The sequence below is a fragment of the Seriola aureovittata genome, chromosome 6 (genome assembly GCF_021018895.1).
Source record: "Seriola aureovittata isolate HTS-2021-v1 ecotype China chromosome 6, ASM2101889v1, whole genome shotgun sequence".
NCBI lineage: Eukaryota > Metazoa > Chordata > Actinopteri > Carangiformes > Carangidae > Seriola > Seriola aureovittata.
In genome coordinates, this window is record NC_079369.1 from 16436584 (window position 1) to 16453379 (window position 16796).

Below are 16796 nucleotides of genomic sequence, written 5' to 3' on the forward strand. Positions count from 1 at the left end.
TTACAATCATTCTCAATCACTCAGTCATAGAACAATTAGAACAAGCAAACAAGTGTACTGTATGGATGTATAACGTTACATATATCAATCTCTTTTTTTCTCCTTTCATTTCATTGTATACTACAAAAACCAAAAATATTGCAGGTTTATAGTATTGTCAATTTTCATTATCATTTAGCCCATAGGTAGCAATAAGTATTAGATAATCAAATAATGTATATAAAATTGAAAATAAAAATTTATATATTCTTGCATCTCATCATTGCAAGGGATAAGAAATTCTTCCAACCAAATATTTCAGAGCACATTTTGGAATATTAATATTTGAATTTCACACTGCAGCTGCCAAGAGATGGTATTTTACATTGATAATATACATCTTCAACGCCCCCTAAAATGTATTCATAATTATAATATACCAATAACATCACTATGACTGATATCGCAACTGATAGCAACTGATATAGCAACTGATATCGCCCATTTCTAATACTATAATATTATAGTAAAATCAAGCAATTCCATTACAGCAAGTGTAAGGATAAGACCGTCAGATAAATCACAGTTTTGATGAATTCTATAATATTTACACATCGTTTCAGGAATAATACAGTGTCAATACATTGGAACTAAATGAAAATGACAGGTCAATGAGAGCTTTTAAATTTAATAAAGCCAACACTGGCCTTACACATCAGAAAACCTATATTTGAATAATTTCTTTGTCAACACTCAAAGATACTAAAGCACTAAGCCATGGATTTTTAACCATTACAAGTGGTTGAAGCTTGCAGCCTTTTATATGTACAGCACTAATGCAATCCATTCAAAATGTATTCCTATCTTGTTAGATAAATGTGCCTCGCTGTTTTCAAATGACAAATCCGATATAAAATCTTCCAGCTGCTTTTTATTTGACGCCCAGTGACTATAGCTTGTCTGCTCCAAGGCCTGTGGCCTGGGTGAATAATCTTAGAAAAGAGGACAAATGGCACCTCCTTGTGGTTAGTACCTGATTTGCTCATAGGCTTGTTCCACAGGACTGGTGCCCATGGCCAGCATGATGGACCTTCTCTTTGCTGTGGATATGGTGATGACCACCACCCGAGTCAGGATCATGATATTTACCTGGAAATAAATGGGAGGATACAGAAATGAGAGCAGGCAAAGACAAATGGACAGAGATGAACAGAGAAGATCTGCACAAAGATGAGAGTTAACAAAATACAAATCCAAACAGGAGAGAAAAAGAGAAGGGAAAGAGGAATATTGGTTTATATATCTGTGGGTAATGAAATACAGACCCATGTCCTTAATGACTGCTGTTTAAAAAATATTTCGTAACCCTAATGGGAGACATCATACCGTTATTGGTAGCATTAGCTTCTATAGTCTAATGTGGAGCTCTTCAGGACAGAATTACAAGTACACAATGGTTAAATGTGCCTAGTATTTGAACTATTTCAGGCTACATGAGAGGATTACGATTTAATTTGCTGACCATGATGATGAAGATGACGGGCCCAGCAAATCCCCAGATAACGCCATTCTGGACACTGAGCCAACAGTAGCCGTCGGCTGAGTATTTGCCTGAGGCCGATGCCAGTGTGATGGTGACTATCAGCACCGGCAGACCTGGAGGGAGGGAGAGAGAGGGAAAAATAGGAGCAGTGGAGGAGAAGAATAAAGAAGAGGAATTCAAGCAGCAAGAAAAGATAATCAGGAAGAGGAAGGGATATGAGCAAAAGGTAGAAAAAGAGGAAAAAGGGGCTACAGTAAGAGACCAATGTGATTTAAATGGCCACAAACGTAAGCAGGTATCAATTATACTTAGTATAGTATTATTTAATCCTTCTATAACTATGGTGTATACATTTTACATAATCAGTTAGAGTTAGAGTTATGTCAATTCAAAAGAACATTTAATAAAAAAGAAAAAACTGGGTAATCTCACTCTTTGTGAGTTTACATACACAATTTTAACATGTCCTTTATCATTATGTGTCAAAAACCATCACAACAAAATCCTGCACATTCACTGTACGAGTTTGAAAAGAATGATTTGGCTTCTGTTAAGCCATTTTACCCCAGCCGATGAGATAGTAATATTTCATGTGTCGATCCTCGCTTAGGTTGACCGCGACCACTTTGCTCCAGAGTAGCAGACCCTCCACTAGCATCCAGCTAAATGCTGCCATGAAGAAGAGATGAAGCAGTGCCGCCACAAGTGTACACGCCACCTACCAACACGCAGACAGATACACATTACATTTTACATTTAAGGTGAGATTCCTGAGTCACAATAAGTAACAAGCTTCAATTCCTGTGCCCCAATCATACCAGGCAACTAGTCATAAGTATAATCAGAAAAGTGTGCCTGTTTCCTGTTGGGTTATGTATTGAGGCACAATTGGTTTATTGCATTAATTTACACAATTTGCAGGGGTTATATTTTGTGTGGAAAATTCTCTGCCTACAAAAATCAGATGCAAATTTGCACACGCAGGAGGGTTGTAGTGATCCAAAGGACATTTAACTGACATAATGTATGTTCCATAGAAATGTTAAGCATGAACCTAGGATCTACACAAGCACGTTGTCTACGACTATTTTTGGAAATTAAAACTCTTTACTACATTTCGGTTTACAGAAATAGTTGTTTGTGCTCTATATAGAAGAATCACCTCACAAATTACTTGTCTGACATTATAAAAATCAATTAGAAGAATTTATGGCAGAGTGAATGAGATGCATTTCACTTTTCAATAGCCAACAAAAGGCAGGTTTGGCTTCTGTCCTGAAACACACAAACACAAAATGTCAGAGGTCAAACTATATGTTGCTGATGGATTGTTTAAGGGCAGCTCATGATTGTGAAGAATGAATGAGGTGGCAGTGGTCACCAATACCCCATTTACACCACTTACAATTCCAAACTCACAAATTAAGTGTTCATTGATGTATGCTTTATGAAAGGTACTCTGTTAACAACATTTTCATCTCCAAATCCTATTCACAATTTTACCTATTCTATATATTTATATTAATAATATAAAAGAATATGTTGAAAATATATTGTACTTATTCTCATCTGACTTTACCATTAGCTGATATAAAAAAACAAAAACAGAGAACAGAAAAAAAAGAGAAAACAGAAAAACCACAGATTCAATCCCTGCAACTACAAAATATACTAAACAACAGTATATACTATTCAATCATCTATTGAATCATCCTTCAGCAAAACACTGAAGAACTCTAGACTAATTAACTGTAAATGGCTACGGACTGGCCAAAACCATGTGTTAAAAAAAACCTTGTTATGTGCTAAAAAAAAAAAATTACCAGTCAGCCTATATATATATATATACACACACACATATGAAACCATTTGATAAATTTCCAACAAGTGGCCATCTGCCCCCAGGGGTAAAGTCCACCCTGACATGACCTGGGGTCAAAGGACCAGGGGTCAAACCAACTACAAGCAATTGAGTGACCACTAAGACTGATGGATTTGACAGTAGTGGTCACCTATGTCACATCAAATGCCTAGGAACCTCAGTATGGATGCAAATCTCATTAACCCAGCTATTATAGTGCTTAACATTAAAATGTGTGGGAAGGTGACAAATATCTTAACAACCATTTCAAATTTCATTATCTAAAGCAGCTATCTAAAGCTTGTATTGTACATGTCATTTATAATGAAGAAATTAGTATTGAGAAGATTGTAATATTCCAAATCAGGACTTATATTACTTGAGTTTTATTGTGAAAACATGTCATAAATTTCTAGTATAACAATATTCGAACTTTTACAAAAAAAAAAAATACTTGCTTGTATTTAAGGAAAATTGTTATCCTTTGTTAAGCTGCTCCCATTTCCAACTGACAATCTCTATTCTTCATGCAAAGTTCGTCAGAATCCAACATGTATTTGTCAACCATCAGCAAATGACTTCTGCCTTAACGTTTGTCATTCACTCTCATTTGTCCACATCCCGACTTTTGGTAGAGCAGCATGAAATCTTACTCATTGTTAAATAAGCAGATGTTTTAGTTGTCTGCCCGTACCTTGTTGTGAATGGCTGAGCCGCTGCAAAGCAGAATCACCTGAGCGCAGATCAGAGCGATGAAAAGGTTCTTATGAATGGACGTCCTGTCAGATTTGGGGATACTGTGGAAAGAGAGGGGCATAATGTCAAACAGATCTCGCCTTGAAAATTAAATATAAGCAACAGTAGTACAAACACTGATTAAAAAAGTGTTAACACATAGTAGATCATTTTGATAACTTAACAATATAACCTCTCTCTGCCAGTGGAAATTTTTCACTCAGTTTGTCTGAGCTGTATTTATTCATAGCTAAGCCTTGAGCTGATATTTTACTCTGCCACAGTGCTAGTATCAATATTTCCATTTCTAGAGTCACGAAATTAGTAATATCTTTGGATACAAAATGACCTGAATCTGGTTAACTTTGAGCGCTCTGAATCACGTTATGGATTCTACTTGTTCTTAAGTTTCCATCCTGTTGATTGTACTGCTGCATCGTTCCAGATCTGACTATGTTTTTCATTCTAGCATGTCACATTTAAACTTGCAATGTGCAACTACTGTTTGACTTTCAGTTTGTTTTCTAGTATATTTTCTTGCTGGGCTGATACCCGATTTAATTTTTCTATATAAAATATTCAGAATTCAAGACTATGCTGGAAAATATTTCCATTTCATAAATAACATAAATGAAACAGACAGCTTGAACTGCTTTAAAGAGGTAAATTAAATGAAGAGCCTTCCATTACCTCCTGATGGGTTCAGCCTATTTAGACTCATTTCATATCTGCATCGCTGCTTGTGATCACCATAATTTCTTGTGTGATTATGCATGCATCTGGGGACATGTACGCCTCTGCTTTGTGTGTGTGTGTGTGTGTGTGTGTGTGTGTGTGTGTGTGTGTGTGTGGATGTGTTGTGTGTGTATTTAAGTACACAAACGCATGTACATCATACACCAGCATGTGTGAAATGCATGGCTGCGCTCTCTGATTTCAGGACAGTCATAAATCGCCTGGGCAGCTCCTCTCCAGCTGATTGTGATCCCTCAGTGACCCTAATCTTAATTAACAGCTGCTGAACGCTGCCATAAACCTTCAGAGTGGACCCACATGTAGACAACAGTAATTACTACATTAGCACTGGTCAATACTCATAGCAGCCTTAGGAACAGAGCAAACCAACTACTGCGCCAATAAGTTATCTTGTGGTTTTTTTAGTGTATGGGAGAATGTTACATCAAACAGCATGAGGAGATCTGACAGTGGAATGTTGACTTTCTTATCACCAAATGTATTTACCTTCTAAAACATGACTTTATGCATGGCTCATTTTAACATGGCAATTTTAAAAAATACTATCAACTTTACATGTGGTTTATTCACTACAAACATAATGTATACACATCTTGAGTGACAGCAAGAACTAATTTCTTTGACTTTAAATTAATTGATGCAATTCGATTGGCAGATTTACTCAGAGCCAAACAATTTGGAAAATCAAACATGGCCAATAGGGTTGGCCCTTACCTCAAACTGACTCTGATGGTTGATCAGATTCCACATTGTTGTTATTACTAATGTAAGTTTAACTGGTTTTGACAGCTTCTTTTCGCAGACAAAATTAAGATTCTTAACTTCTCAAATGCCTGGAAATTGTCATGTTCTTGGCACAGAAATAATTAGATTTAAATATTGAACATCAACCTAAAACCCAATTATATATACACTTTAATTCAACTAATTTTTCAATAATTTTTTTATATAAACACACACACACACACACACACACACACACACACACACACACATAAATATATACATGAATCATAAATAACTTATAATAATAAATTATATTTACAGTACTTTTTTGCTTTTGCATCATTGAAAAGGAGCATAATGAGCTTCAAGTGTTTTACATTTACAAAACTTTGTACAGCCACACGCACTTAACCCACTGCTATGGTGAATCTACCATTTATACAATATATGTTTTTTGGTTTGTTTTTTCAAGACACTACTACCAATGTGTTAAATTGTAGTAATTGCACTTGACAACAAGTGACTGTTAATATACAGTATAACCTTTATGTTGCTTGCAGTATTAAGAAACACAAAAAAGGGCTGTGGCTTAGTTGTGTGTAGTGGCTCAAACAGACAGAAACCATGTAGCTGTTTGTGTCGTTGGACAGGTGGGACAGGACAGGAAAATCAGCTACTCACTCCAACACAGTGAACAGCATCAATGTCACCACCAGTGCACATAGAGACGCGCCAGAGCCGACGAATGTCAGTTTGGTCAAAATAAGCTGCTCCTCAGGACTCCACTGGGATATAAGGGAACAGTCATTGTGTGAGGGAGTGATACAAAAAGAGAAAGAAGATCCATGTCAGTGGCCTGGTGGTTAATGAGCAGCCATCCCATAACCGAAAAATCACAGGATGTCCACTCAAAGACAAAAACTTCCTACCTCATAGATGAATTTGTGTATCAGCTAAATGCCAAAATGAACAGTTTAAAAAGATCAAAGTGCGGCTGATCATTTAACTTTTTGTTTATTTAATGTCTTTCATGTATTTTGGATAAACATAAAGAACAGTTCTACCAATGCATTTTTCGATAGAATAGGCACACTGGGAGTGACACCTGCTGGTTAATATAGTGTACTGCAAATCATATCCACAATCATATCAAAGGTTTAGATTTTATCATCAGCAAAATTTAGATTTAGATGTAAATTGTTGTAATCAATTGACTGTCAAACATTTTGTCACAAGAAGGAAAAAAACACCACATATGATCAATATTAAATACGTTTTAATAACCTTTACCACAGTTTAAATTTGAGGTTTGACTTTTAAGCAAATTTCTCCTCATGAAACCTCTAAGTCAGTATGTATGATTGAATTCACAGCATCGTCATGAGTTACCTTCGACTCCAGGTAGTTCATCAGCACTGCAAAGTTGGTGGTGTGGTTACATAGACAAGAAGTGACACCAGAGCCGGCAACGGTCACCCTGCAACCATCACCGGACCAGCTATTGGTATGACTGTCCCTAAAGAGTACAATACACAAGCACAGACACACAGAAACACACACTCATCCATTTATTTCATAGAGCAGAGAAATGTAGTAATATATCCTAATAATTAATAGCACACAGTAAAAGATGACCTTCACATCATTTACCCAACAGCTTAAATCTCTATTGTAATAACACATTAATGTATCAGGGCTGTTTATGTGACTTTTTGTTTATGTGTTGCTGGTCAAACTTACATCAGGCTGAAATTCCAAAAGGCACAAATAGGGGAAACTCGTTGTGAATACTCCACCTAGAAACAGAAACATATGTTTGCACTTGTTTTTCTTCTCTTTCTAGCTCACTCTTGATATATTACTCTGGACTCTAACCAGCCAAAAGCGACATGGATAGAAGCCATTCCTTCTAGCTGGGAGATGAAAATTCCTTTGTAGTGACATGCTCTGTTTGGTGAGTTTATCAAAGGGCAGCAATGTAACTATAACTCAACTGCTATTCCCACACAATGGTTGCTTTTTACAACATGTTCCATCTTAACAAGTTTCAAAAGGTGCAGGCCCAAATTAGTACCGTTAAACCTCACACACTGTATGATTTTAATCACTTGACTGTCAACAGGAGCTGACCCAGATTAGAATGGATTCAGTCCAACCTTTCAAATATATATAATAGATATCATGGGCAGAATAATCATATTGTGAACAAAGGACTGTACCACATGTGATGAAGAAAGAGTGTACTGGACAGCCACAGGGATGGTTTGTGCCTTGGAGTTATCACGGATGGTGGCTGATATGACAGCAGAAGCCAGGTGACCTGGGAGAATTCTGGGAACAGCAATGACAACTGCCTTAAAACGTAAAGGTCATAAATACATAAAAGACGTCAACCCAAACTACAAGTGCCCACTGGTGTCCAAAAGATTCCTACTCTTTCAAAATGATTAGAGCTTTGGTGATCTCTCATTCTTGTCCAAATTCAAGTGAATTACGATTATAATGTGCAATATGAAGGGATTTTTTTTTTTTTTTAATAGCTGAATGGCCTCAGGCAGTGACAAGTCTCCTGACTAACTTCAAATATGGCAAGTGCTGAAAGTAATGTGACATTCGACAAAATGCTTCCATGTTCTGTGGTGGCTGTGCTCAATTTGGTGAGAAACCCTAAAATCGAGTCTAAAATTATTGCTGGATACAACAAATGAAACAGGAGAGGAGTATGCAAGTATAGTTTTACACTTTTTCACTTTGATTTGAACATTTGTGGGCCATTTTTATGGAAGATGTTATTTTAACTGTACCTCAAATCAAACACTGTGGTATTTCTGCTGATCAGATGTTTGCAAAAACTGATTCCCTGAACTACTGAGCTATTATAAAATATATTTTAAAAAATCTAATTTAAGTAAAAATCAAGTGAAATCAAGAAAGGTTGAGGTGTGAATAAATATGCTAATGATATTTGTTAGTTCTGTGAGTTTCTATGAGTTGACTCTTTTTCAGAATAGACAGGAATATTTAAAGTACAACACAAGATAAGACAGCAAAAAAACTACAACCAACCTTTTAGCTTTCTCTTGGTGACTCACTGGAGGTTCCTGCGCTCCAGCCACAATCTCACTCAGATGGCTAAAGTGGGTATGAATAAACATCACTTCCTCATATCCTGATTAGACAAAGAGATGGAGAACATCCTTTAGTGATACAAAATATTTTGTTTAGCATCACTTCAGTGTCAGACACAGATTCACACCAAGAATAACCACTAGCTTTGTAAGCACATGTGCATGTCATCTATGGACCAAGTCATGTAACACACATGTAATGTGTGTTCTGTTTTTCCCTCTCATTTAGGTTAACCTCTATGACAAGTGCATTTCCGTGTGTTTTTTTCCTACCCAGCCTGTGTATCCTCTGGAGTTCAGTGTCAGGTATTATCAACTCATCCCGACCGCTGCTGCCAGTGGCGGGAGAGCCGACCACAGATGGCTTGAAGACTTGACTACAGAGATCTTCAGACAGCCTCTGCCATTTCATGTACACATCTGGCAGCAAAGAAAACAGACCCCAACAATAAAGATACATCAACAATAACAGTAGAAATGCAAGAGGAGGTTTTTTTTATTATTATTATTCATCTACATTACACAGGCAAATGCTACCATCAAAAACAAAAGGATGAAGCAGGTCAATATACTGTAATTTAACAGCCTACATACAGGCATACGGGAAAATACACTGATGCAATTTCAACATCAGAGGAATGCTGGTCTTTTCTTTAAGTGAAATGTGTCAGACAGTTTCATGAATAAAATGTTCTGCTGTGAAATCCTATTTTTCACCTTTTTTCCAATTTCATGATCAACTTTGATCTCCACTGATATTGTGCCTCTTGAGATATTTTCTTTAATGTGTTTGAGATGTTTTCGTTTACCTATGTTCTTTGTAGAAAGAGTGAAGCCTCTTCTCTCAGCAGATAGCATGTCTGAAAGAGCTTCAGTGAGATTGTCAATGCTCTTGACAATGGTAAATGGTCCCACGCTGACCTGTAAGAGAAATACAGACCCAACAACAAAAAGTCAGAACTGGATTCATGGAGGAGAAAGGATGACCTTCCAGGGCTAAGAACACTGATTAAAAGATGATACCTCAGCCCTTAAACTAGGACCAAAAATGCAATATAAATATGTGGGGAGATCTTGCTAATTTAAAAGCCAGTGTTTGGTTAAACCCACGTTACAAATAGGGCTCTTTCATGCAACCCAGAAACACTATTGGTTTATTTTTCTAAGTAATTAAACAGGGATTTAATGCCTACTACTTCCCAGACTACACTTAAGTCTTCATCATAAATTAAAAGTCAAACTGTCTAAACATATGCTGCAAATCAATTATCAACCTCAGAGAAATGTTTTGGACAAAGACAAATAAACACAGGTCGGCCCCTCACCCCATCCTCTGTCAGGCCCATCCACTGTGTAGCCATGTGAGGCTCCAGCATCAAACTTGCAGCCTTCACATAGTTAGTCGCAATGGAGACCATGACCTCTGCTGCATCGTGTCTGGCAGAGTGAGAACTAGCCAGTGCAGTTAGGTCCATCTCAACCATCTGGGAGAGGTAGAGGACATCACTGGAGGTGAGAACATTTGGGCCACCAGCCTCCAAAGTATGCAGGACAGCCTGGGACAGCTGCTGCAGTGAGGTCAGATCTCTGTTCCAGGAACTGTTGATGCTCAGCTCCTCCATCACCTGAGGAAAAGAATGAAAGATGAGGTTATGAACTTCATTTACATGGGACAAGGGAAGGATTCAACTCTACCTTAACCATAGCCAACATTTCTTCTATTACAATTCATAATGACAAAATTATTCTGTGTTGCTGCAAAGCTGCGAAATCCTTTTATATTTTTACCATATCAGCATGCACTGTGTTACTCTCAGTTCTTGAGATGCTTCTGCAGCAATATCACAAAGATTCTTGTTACTTTATCATACTGTACCACTAAAGTGATGATGTGCTACAGACGGCCAGACTGTCCAACTCACACGTTTAGTCAGAGGGTCCTTGCTCAGACTACTGAAGAATGGTGTCTTCGGTAAACTGAAAACATCCAGCACCTCTGCAGCGACAGAGACAAATATAACACAACATAATGAAATCTATTACAGCGAGGAAACTCACAACAGCTTTGCCAAAGATTCTTTTCAGTTTTGACAACAATTAAAAAAGGGATAAGGGATTGCAAGACCAAATCATCACATTACATCATGAATAAAATGCTTAAAAATTAACTGACATTTTCTATTATTATCACCTTTCTTAAACTGGCAGACAGCCCCTCTGAATGAGTCACACTTGACTAGGCTCCAGCCCCCAGTAACAGGGTCAAAGATGTCACAATCCTCATCAGACTGAGGGCTGTGGAAGAACTCAAGGGAGAATGTTTGATTCTGCAAAGAATTTCCATCCCGAACGGAATCCAAGAGCACATTTGCCAACACAGTGAAGTTACCTGGTGAAGAAAATGGTCAAGGTTATTCTTAATGTTAAATTCTTGAACATCAAAAAGGGACTGAATACATGTCCGGTCACAGTTGTGTGGATAAAGTCAAAATAATTCAGTTTACCAAGATGTACTTCAAGGCAGAAGAATCCAGTTTTAGTCACAAAACATGCTGAGGATTCGCTGTCACATCAACATAAAACTAAAACTACACAGCACCACTTAGAAAATGTTTATATTTAATAAACTTCATGTTATTTAATAAATTCTTGTTTTCTTAAATTCTTTTAATTTTTAGTTTAAAACATCAGTGTAGATTTAAGCATAAGGCTGATATCTGTTCATAAAACAGAAATACTTTGGTAGAAATGACTGCTGATTACAAGACGTGTAGCCGTTACAAGGACTGAAACTACGAAAGTTCAGTTGCATGAGTAGTGTGTCATATGTAGTGTATATCTGAAAGGTTCTGATGAGGAAGAGGAAGGGAAAACTTAAGGAGTTTGACAGGGTAGCAGGTACCGCCATGTTGGCTGAAGTCCTAAAATAGATCATCAGGTTCAAGGGCTTCATCAACTACTGCACTGGCTCTGTTAGTAAGTTAATCTTTAAAAGACCGGCAAATATATTCCTACACTACGACTGATGATCACTGGAGGAGTACAAATACACTATATTTTCTCTCTACACTCTGTTCCAGGTGGGGCAGTGAGGGTTTTGGAGCTTCATTGCTCACTGGGGAGCATGATGTCAGAACGGGAGTAGTTTGTTTTGAAGGGAGGGATTCAGAGTGACGTGTGTTACAAAACATTTACAAGAACCATTAGGAGCCCTACCATTTGCCAGTTACATGGTCACCATCTCCCCTATTCACTGAAGGGTAAGTAAGGGAGAGCAAGAGAGACAGATTTCCTCTTTTCTTCAGTTTCATTAAACTTCTCATGCTGGAAAGAAAAAAAGTGTGTGTGTCTGTTTCCTATGTGTATGTAAGTTTGCCAGGCATGTCACAAACTCAGAAAGGATTAGGGATATCCTAATGAAGCTGTTTTTTTCTGATCTCAATTTAATACTGATTATCTGCCAATAATAATAACTTTGGTAGCGCAGATTGACACTATCACTGTAATTAGTGTAGCAGCTGCTGTTTTTGATTAATTCCAGCAATGTGTAAAAACATGCATATACAATAAACTTATGTAATATAGGTAATTCACCACAGTGTGTTCTTTTTTATTCAGTGCAGGTAATACAGTTGAAAATGCAGAATAACCTGAAAGGCTGCCAGTTTTGCATTGCCACATGAATTAATATGCTGGAGCGAATGTTCAACATAAATTTGGGGGTAGGGTCGGCAAATTTATGACATTATATAATAAAATTAGTGAACCTGGCAGTTTGCACGTCTTTTCAAACACTGGCACATTGTAGCTATACATCTGAGCATTTTCTTACGTTAATCTGAAGCAGATGACGAAAAGAAAATCTGGAATCAATCACAAAAAGACAAAATCTCACTTGGCCAAACTTCATATCTTGTCATTTGCAATAAAATGTTCTGGGAGTCATATGTTTACACGCTGTGTGTCTCATGTCTTATAATACATGTATTTTCATATAACAATTTCCATTTACTTCTTTAAGTAAATTTTACTGACAACAGCTTCAGTGATGCTTTCCCATTGTTTAAGTCTAGCAGTTAAAGAGTGTTATTCTATGTATTTAAGACAAACTTTCAGCTACAGTCAGCATCTATGTAAATTACATAATGATCATCATGGGCATGATAAGAGGAGTGTTGGATAAGAAAATGAGACACAAACAAAGCAGATTTTGGGTCTACTTGTGTCTGTGATTTATGTGTAGCATTTATTTTACCCTGCTTGGGGATGCCAGATGGGTGGAGTTTCACCACATCAGGCCAGCCCAGATCTTGGCATGTTACTGAAACGTGTACAGTCCAAAATGACTTTCAAATGGTCTCTTATGTGATTGTTTTTCTGCATAGCAACCCCACCCAGCCCTTGTGCCAAACTAGTTCAACTGTAAATAGCATGTGAAAATAATGCTTAACTATAACAGTGTACCTTCAGGATAGATTAGAGTCTCTTCTATTATGTTTTTTTTTACAGTGTTAAGTATTCCTGTACTTTGTTTAGAATTGGTGATTTGCTTTGATTCAGATTCTGGTACCCCCTCAGTTTCCTCCCGTCCCCATGCAGAATCCTGACTAATATACCTTGACACGGGTTGTCTCCCCTCAGCTTCGTAAGTGAGGACTCTATTTCCATGTCTGGTCCACTCCACTTGAACACCAGCCCAGAGGAAATGGGCGAGCACTCTTTTTCCATGGTGAGGATTTCACTGCCATTCAGTACCCGATCCCAAATGTGCAGCTCCGTGATGCTCCCTGAGAATGACTCGTCCTTCTTAAATGAGCCCCCAAAAGTGTCCTGCTCCTGCCCGATAATGAAAATACCATCAGGACCGATGCTGTCAGTACTGTTAAGGCCATCACCCCTAGATAACCCAAGGCCATCAGTATATAGTGCCCAGCGTCCACCATTCTGGCTCCAAGTAACGCACACAGAGTGCCAGAAGTCGTCATGGTCAAATGCTTCTTGGTAAAGCCCATGAATGCCATGCACCATAAGAGCCAGCTGCACAGGCTTGCCCTGGATCAGGTTTGCGCGGAGCTGGAACTCATTAATATATGACTGGATGGAATAAGAGAAAATGGTGGAAATTCCAAAGCAGTTGGGATCGAAGAGGAGACGGGTGCAAACGGTCACTGAGCCCATGGAGGGGAACTTGTGCAGGAGACGGGCATGACTCCTGTCTGAGCGCCCGGTGAATTCCAGAATCAGGGTCTGAGAGGAACCTTTGGTTTCACCCCACGCAGAGAGAAGAAAGACACATTACTATAAAGGAAAAATCCTGGCACATCTCTCGGAAAAGTTGGAACCTAATCATAAAATTCCACTTTGTGGTCCTATTCCTACTGTAAACTTGGGAAACATTTATTCACTGTGGCTAAGAGATTTGTATGACAGCATCGTCAGTCCCATTTTACATTCTATTACCCTTTTTAGTGAGTAGGCAGAAAAGCGTCTTGGACAAGAAAAACAATGAGCCTACTATTCAAAGAGAAAGGGTGCTAATATGTTAATAAAAAGTGTAAACAAACAGCACACTGAACCTACTTGTCAGATGCGTCATGACTTTCCTGGCAATCCACACAGGTTGAGAGATGTTCAAAGATTTTAAAAAGCTGGTTAGGTCTTGGTTCTCTCCTGGGTTGGAGACTGTGGCTAGGGCCCCAGAGCGGTGCTTACATAGTTCCCCTGCACTGCTCCATTGCAGGCGATCAGGCACATACTCATAATAGGAGTCATCGAATGTCAGGGTTCTGGTTTCCACTGTAAAGGCTGTTCAAAAAAGAGAAAAGAAAAAATTAATGGAGAGATCCCTGTCAGACTGCATTGGTAAAAATTCAGGCTGAAATGCCCAACTGTGTTTTGTTTTGATTCTGATATCCCAAAGACATTTCAATCCTGTTCAGATCATATCTGGTGCATCATGGTACCAATGCTCTCACATCTGGATGAAAACCAGTCTTAGACCAGTGCCATTGTTGAAAAATTTAAATAAAATCACTGAGGATACCTGTGAGAGCTGGTTAGACAGACTGCTACACTTCCCAAGTAAAATGTTTTACCATGAAAATGATTTTAGTGACAACGAGAGAAAACTCAAGTCTGGTTTCTAACCAGAACTTAGAGCCAGCCACCAGCCAAATGATGATCACTCGCAAGTACAGTGCCATCAAACACTGGCACCTGTCACACACTCAAGGTCAAGTTTACATCTAAATACAGTGCACATTTAAAATTTTGAAACACCGGCAAAAGAAAACACAAATTACTGAGGATTTCCTTACACTACTGTTATGTGTATATCAGGACTTGGGCACATCAAGATAAACAGTTGTGTGCCATTTAACAGTTGTAGCATAGGATGGTGAAACAAGATGACATAATTAAAAAATAGCATCACATTTCAAATTATGGAAAATCATGTGAAAACATGATGGAAATAAATTGAGGCTGTTACATACAGATCTGATGTTTTTGTTGCAAAGGCTTGAGTGACATTTAGGTCACATGCTTCATGTACATCAAAATGTAATCACCAAGTCTGCTTCCATTGCACTCTTGCATTTTTTATATGTGGCAACTTTTCCACCAAAGCAAAGAGTGAAACTTTTTGTTTGTTTTTTTGCCATATTTGGACTGTTTAGTTATTGATAACTTACATTTAACCACCAACTAAAGGATTGTTGTAAATGTCCTAATCCTTTCTGTTCTCCTATGACAGCAAAGCAACATGCTATTGAACACTAGCACACCATTTGAAATCCTGCTAAGGCATCGCTCTCTGACTTGCCAAGGTATTTCTGACACATGCAGTATTTCCTATATGTTTTTCCTTGTAGTGTTTTAGGGTTAGGTTAGTGGCACCCTGGACTAGAGTTGCTAGGATTGGGAAACTGTTTTTCTTCCCAACATACCATTTCATTTGTTTGTGTTGTTGACTACCTGGGTGTTTCTCTATATATATATATTTCTATGTGTCTGTGTGCAACAGCTTTGGAAAGCGAGGACATTCTGTGTAGTCCTCACTATGGATTTGAAGGTTCATGTTAGAACTGGGTTTAGATTCAGTTTAGGGTAAGGGTTGGAGGTAGGCATGTAAAAGTGATTTAGTTGTGAAATTTAAGGTTAGGGTAAAGGTCTAGGCCTTAGACCTTTACCCTAAACTAGGCTCTAGGGGATGCATGTCAATGAGGGTCCACACAAGTATATGTGTGCATGCCTGCATACTTACACATTTCTTAATAAGCTAAAAATAAATTTTCTTGACTTCTTTCTTTGAGTTTAATTTTTCTATTTTGAAATATGAACCAAAGTTTAGCTAGATACCACTAGAGCAAATGTTTAATGTGGATGACAACACTTGAAAGCACCTTAGCCTTAGTGAGACCTCTAGCTTATCAATAGTTAAGAGTTCTAGTAAGGGATACTTGCTAGGTAGCTAGGTTAGCTACTTGGTCTAACCACCTTTGGTTAAATAAAATTGTGTTTAACTTAAAAGTGACATGAGAAAGTGACTCACCTGATATACAGCTGTGAAAACACACCTGAAACATGAGATAACATATACAATGTATAAATTTAGCTCATTCTTAAAGCGACAGAACAAAGGCATCTTTACTGATATGATGACGTATTATACACAACAGGTGTACTGATTGATTATTGATCTCGAGGTATATTTAAACAGATACAAATATAATACGAACGAAGACACATCAAGCCATGGACAATATAAATTCTTGATATTTAAGATAATCATGTCTTTTCTTAACCTGTAAGGCCAGTTTAAAGAAAAAACACTCCACACGTGTAAAAACGGTGAGCATCGTTGCATTTGCTGCCTAATTGTTTTTACAGAGAAATGAGTCAGACAAATTAAGACTTTGGATACAGGCGTTGTACACAACTCTGAAAAGCTTCTGGTTAAAAGTCGACATGGTGACATGTCAGTAATATCCTAAAGAAGAGAAAACATAAATACAAAGATGATGTACTTACAAGCAGCCCTAAATTGGGGAACAATAACCAGTGCATC

At 37.8% G+C, this 16796-nt stretch overlaps 1 protein-coding gene across 3 annotated transcripts in view; it reads right to left on the reverse strand.

The window, feature by feature from the left end:
• LOC130170988 (adhesion G-protein coupled receptor D2) overlaps positions 1 to 16796 on the reverse strand; it is an 87058-nt gene extending 70262 nt beyond the window's left edge. For 2 of the 3 annotated variants that reach the window (XM_056378738.1, XM_056378739.1), the window contains exons 1-18: positions 16760 to 16796; positions 16281 to 16305; positions 14309 to 14533; positions 13345 to 13986; positions 10920 to 11117; positions 10651 to 10724; positions 10054 to 10353; positions 9538 to 9649; positions 9002 to 9148; positions 8667 to 8769; positions 7820 to 7931; positions 7341 to 7396; positions 6990 to 7116; positions 6282 to 6385; positions 4078 to 4180; positions 2087 to 2240; positions 1502 to 1635; positions 1013 to 1128 (exon numbers count right to left, since the gene is read on the reverse strand). In XM_056378738.1, the coding sequence (XP_056234713.1) occupies positions 1013 to 1128; positions 1502 to 1635; positions 2087 to 2240; positions 4078 to 4180; positions 6282 to 6385; positions 6990 to 7116; positions 7341 to 7396; positions 7820 to 7931; positions 8667 to 8769; positions 9002 to 9148; positions 9538 to 9649; positions 10054 to 10353; positions 10651 to 10724; positions 10920 to 11117; positions 13345 to 13986; positions 14309 to 14533; positions 16281 to 16305; positions 16760 to 16795 (2768 nt within the window). In that variant the 5' untranslated portion in view covers position 16796. The remainder of the gene's footprint in view (positions 1 to 1012; positions 1129 to 1501; positions 1636 to 2086; positions 2241 to 4077; positions 4181 to 6281; positions 6386 to 6989; positions 7117 to 7340; positions 7397 to 7819; positions 7932 to 8666; positions 8770 to 9001; positions 9149 to 9537; positions 9650 to 10053; positions 10354 to 10650; positions 10725 to 10919; positions 11118 to 13344; positions 13987 to 14308; positions 14534 to 16280; positions 16306 to 16759) is intronic. The other variant, XM_056378740.1, reaches the window with a different exon arrangement.